Here is a 3,515-nt window from a genome sequence, read left to right as displayed (position 1 = left end):
AATCCCTTGGTCATTTGAAAACCTTACTAATGCAGCATTTTAAGCAATTAACAACTAAGGAAGCTTTCTTAACAGACTATTGCCTCACAAATAGGTGGTAAATAAACATCTCCCATTTTGGCTATCTAGAAATGTGAAAAATTAATAAATAATAAATACATAAATTTAGAACAGCTCTGAATAATATACTCTCAACTGAATCCTGATTGCTGTACCGCCCCATTAACAACTGCTTATTCGCTACATACCAGTCTTCTCCACTGTTTGGTTCTGATGTATCCCTATTGATATCTATAGAATATTCAATTTCCCAAATAATTGATTAGATTATTTATTACTACTCTCTGATCTGGGATAGATAGCTATCTTATTTCTCCTCAACACTTGCTCTAAATTATAAGACCAGTTATATAAGACTTACCATTATCATTTTCATAGCAATTTAAACAGTTTGAGGCAACTACCTCTCTAACTTGACCCCGAAGACTTCCACCTACCATGATTAATGAAGGCTGCAGGCCCTAGCCAAAGCTGGGCACACTGTTTCCGGGTGGAGTACATGATGCTGAAGTCATTTTCACCTGCTTGGAGGAGGCTCTCGTCGGGTTCTGTCAGTTCTGCAATGTAGCCTTCTAAAAGCTCCAGTTTATCATTCTTTCTCCTTATGCGAGAGGGGGAAAAAATAACCTTACCTATCCAGAGGATTATGTTGTTATAATCTTAAGTAAAACATGCAAGGACAAATGCATGGCTACTTTATTATCCACTTCTTTGCATGCTGGTTGGAAAGAAAGCTTTTCTAATGGGCATGCCCTGTTATAAAATACACTAATCAGAAAAGCACTCCTTGCCCCCCCCCCTTTATTTTCCTCTCAGTGTTGCTTTATACATTCTTGGATTTTTATGCTTCATAGTTCTATTTATTTCTCTCTTTCTTAGTATAATCCAGCATGCAAGTTAATTTTGCCACATGGGGAAGAAGTAACACTATGAATTTACCATGATTTTGTAGACACTACCCGGGCTCCATTTATTTCTAAGGAATATCGACTACAGCATCTGATGGCAAAACCGCTCTCAGGAAGGAAAATGCGAAGGTACCGAAAAATCTGGGATGGGTATGGGGGAGGGGAAGAGAGGAAGCAGGAGTATTAGATATGTTTGCTGCCTTAAGTTGTTTATAAAAAATAATAAAGGTGTGATATAAATAAATAAAATAGAATCATTGCAAGGGAGTTAATTGGAAGAATCAATGGAGAGCGAGAACTAAGTTAGAGACAATGCTCCTATCTTTTCTATGAATATGTTTACTCTCTTCCCATATAAAATGTTTCTCACTATAGTTCGTAAACAATTTTCTTTCTATCAAGCTGACATTCACATCAGTTGAAGATGCTTAAAAACATCAAAGCCAAAAAAAAGATAAAAAAGAAGAAAACAATACTTCTTGGTCCTTTCATCCACAGCCAGCCTCTGTGGACCTTCACTGCCAGCTTGTGTTACAAGTTAGTCAAGTTTAAAAAAAGATTATAGCCTAATAATTGCCACTTAATTACAATGTTCATGCTATGCTGTATGTGGCCAGAGCACCAATACATCTAATCTGGTCTAGAGAAAAGGAAGGCATAGACTAGATATGGGTAAGTACTTTTTCTAACTTCCATACATTCTTAGAACATGCCCCATGATTCACAGCCTTTCCAAACCTGATTGTTTGGAATGGTGTTAAATTAAACTCCCACCACCCTAACTGCCATGCTGACTAGGATGATAAGAGCCATAATGTAATAATCCAAATGGAACGGGATTGGGATGAAAAAGTGTATATGAATAACTTTTTCAGACTTCAACATGCTCTCCAGCCATTAAACAGGCAACCAGGCAACAGGCAACCAGGCAAACATTAACCAGGATTGTACATGAGTCTTGAAGGCAGCTTCCTGCTGATGTCTCCGGTTTGCAAAATACTGGCAGGCCCAGCCACCCTGCATCAAGGCTTGATACGCTGCTTCTAGGTCCTTGCGCTTCCGGAAAGCTTCTACTGCCTCCCATAAATGATGCTTCCTCCTGATGGCTGGGAGTGGGCTATAAAAATGAAAGAGGAAGAATTTCTTTTGTAATATATTTTTTCCTCATTTCAGGTAGTCTTTGACTTACGACCATTGGTTCAGTAACCATTCAAAATTACAATGGTGCTAAATGGACAAGTTATGGTTGTTGCAGCACCCCTGCGATCATGTGTTCAAAATTCAGGTGCCTGGCAGCCTACTTGCACTAACAATCCCAGAGGTGCTGCAACTCTCCCCACCCACCTATCTCTCCCATCTCAGCTGCGCACCAGTGCTTGCAAACCTGCTGTAGCACAGGAAACTTCTGCCGGATACAGAGCCCAGCAACAATCAAAATTCCGGTCCCAATTGTGGTAAGTCAAGGACTACCTGTACTCTCAATCCTCACCATTTAATATTCAAATATATTAAAAAATCTCTCTCTCTCTCTCTCTCTCTCTCTCTCTCTCTCTCTCTCTCTCTCTCTCTCTCTCTCTCTCTGTGTGTGTGTGTGTGTGTGTGTGTGTGTGTGTGTGTGTCAGGCTTGCCTCCGTTCAAAACTCAAGAAAGAAAAACCCCAACTCCATGTTTGTAGAGAAAGGTACTTTTACTGAGTATGAACTGAATGCAGCGAAAGAAAAGCAAAGTCTGAGGCAATAGGCACGAAAATTACATATTGAAAGCATCCCCCAAGTCCCTTCCCCCACAGTCCCAGGTTGAATGTCCAATCCACATCTCCCCAAGGTGTCATGTGGGGTACTTCTTTAGGCGGCCACATCTATCTGGTATGTCGGGACGGTTGACCTTGACAATTATCAGCTCTCTCCGCAGCTGCTAAAAAGACAGTGAGAATTTTCCTCCCTTTTCCGAGACATCTCCACCAGCTCACTTCCCCCCCTCCCAAATACCTACAATACCTCCCCCCTCCCGTTACAATGGCAGCTGAAAGCAAGCAAGCATCATGAGGCTGACAGTGTGTGTATTCATATTCCTGCTTTACAATCTTAATTTTCAGACTTATTCCATGCCCATTCCTAGTTCTTACCTTACATTCATTTTATGAGTCTTAAAGCCAAGGTAGGAGTCAACTATTAGCGTTGTGGCAAGGTCATCATTCTCACATAGTTCTTTTGCAGTTAACCGAGTAGAGCCCATCTTCTTTTTAGAACCATGCTGTTCTCAACTCTGCTAGCCACAAGAGAGAAGCGAGTCATACAATTAAAGCCACATACAGTGAAGTTGGGAATCTGAATGAAAACTTCAATAAAAGCAGGACCAGCAAATATTAAAATAAGCAGAAGTATTTCCTACAACCCCTACCATAATTTTACCTTGCTATTTGCACATACACTGAAATTTCCTTTTTGAAAAAAATTCAACCTTTATTAGAATGGTTCTAATGAACTAAAACTAATTTAAACACTAAAAAATAGCATTTTGCCACATTTGCTCATAATGTTTGTACTA

At 39.9% G+C, this 3,515-nt stretch overlaps 1 protein-coding gene across 1 annotated transcript; it reads right to left on the bottom strand.

The window, feature by feature from the left end:
- Nucleotides 1–995: 995 nt before the first annotated feature.
- Nucleotides 996–3,203, bottom strand: LOC139317519 (histone-lysine N-methyltransferase KMT5C-like). Its single transcript, XM_070944592.1, has 3 exons — nt 3,094–3,203; nt 1,920–2,085; nt 996–1,109 (listed from the first exon to the last, which is right to left on the bottom strand). Exons 1-3 carry the CDS (start codon nt 3,201–3,203, stop codon nt 996–998), a joined length of 390 nt encoding a protein of 129 aa, XP_070800693.1.
- Nucleotides 3,204–3,515: the final 312 nt, after the last annotated feature.

Source organism: Pituophis catenifer, unplaced genomic scaffold (assembly GCF_029215685.1).
Source record: "Pituophis catenifer annectens isolate HBS135680 unplaced genomic scaffold, rPitCat1.0.hap2 SCAF_5, whole genome shotgun sequence".
Taxonomy (NCBI): Eukaryota; Metazoa; Chordata; class Lepidosauria; order Squamata; family Colubridae; genus Pituophis; species Pituophis catenifer.
The sequence above is the reverse complement of the archived record's forward strand: the minus strand, read 5'-3'. Positions and strand labels throughout refer to the sequence as shown.

What these genes read in the sequence shown, in the direction of transcription:
- LOC139317519 (XM_070944592.1), bottom strand. Translation starts at nt 3,203, where the DNA reads ATGGGCTCTACTCGGTTAACTGCAAAAGAACTATGTGAGAATGATGAC. An exon ending in ACTCATAAAATGAATGTAAG is followed by an intron (nt 2,086 to 3,093) that starts GTAAGAACTAGG and finishes TCATTTTTATAG; the next exon opens with CCCACTCCCAGCCATCAGGA. An exon ending in AAGCTGCCTTCAAGACTCAT is followed by an intron (nt 1,110 to 1,919) that starts GTACAATCCTGG and finishes TACCCATCCCAG; the next exon opens with ATTTTTCGGTACCTTCGCAT.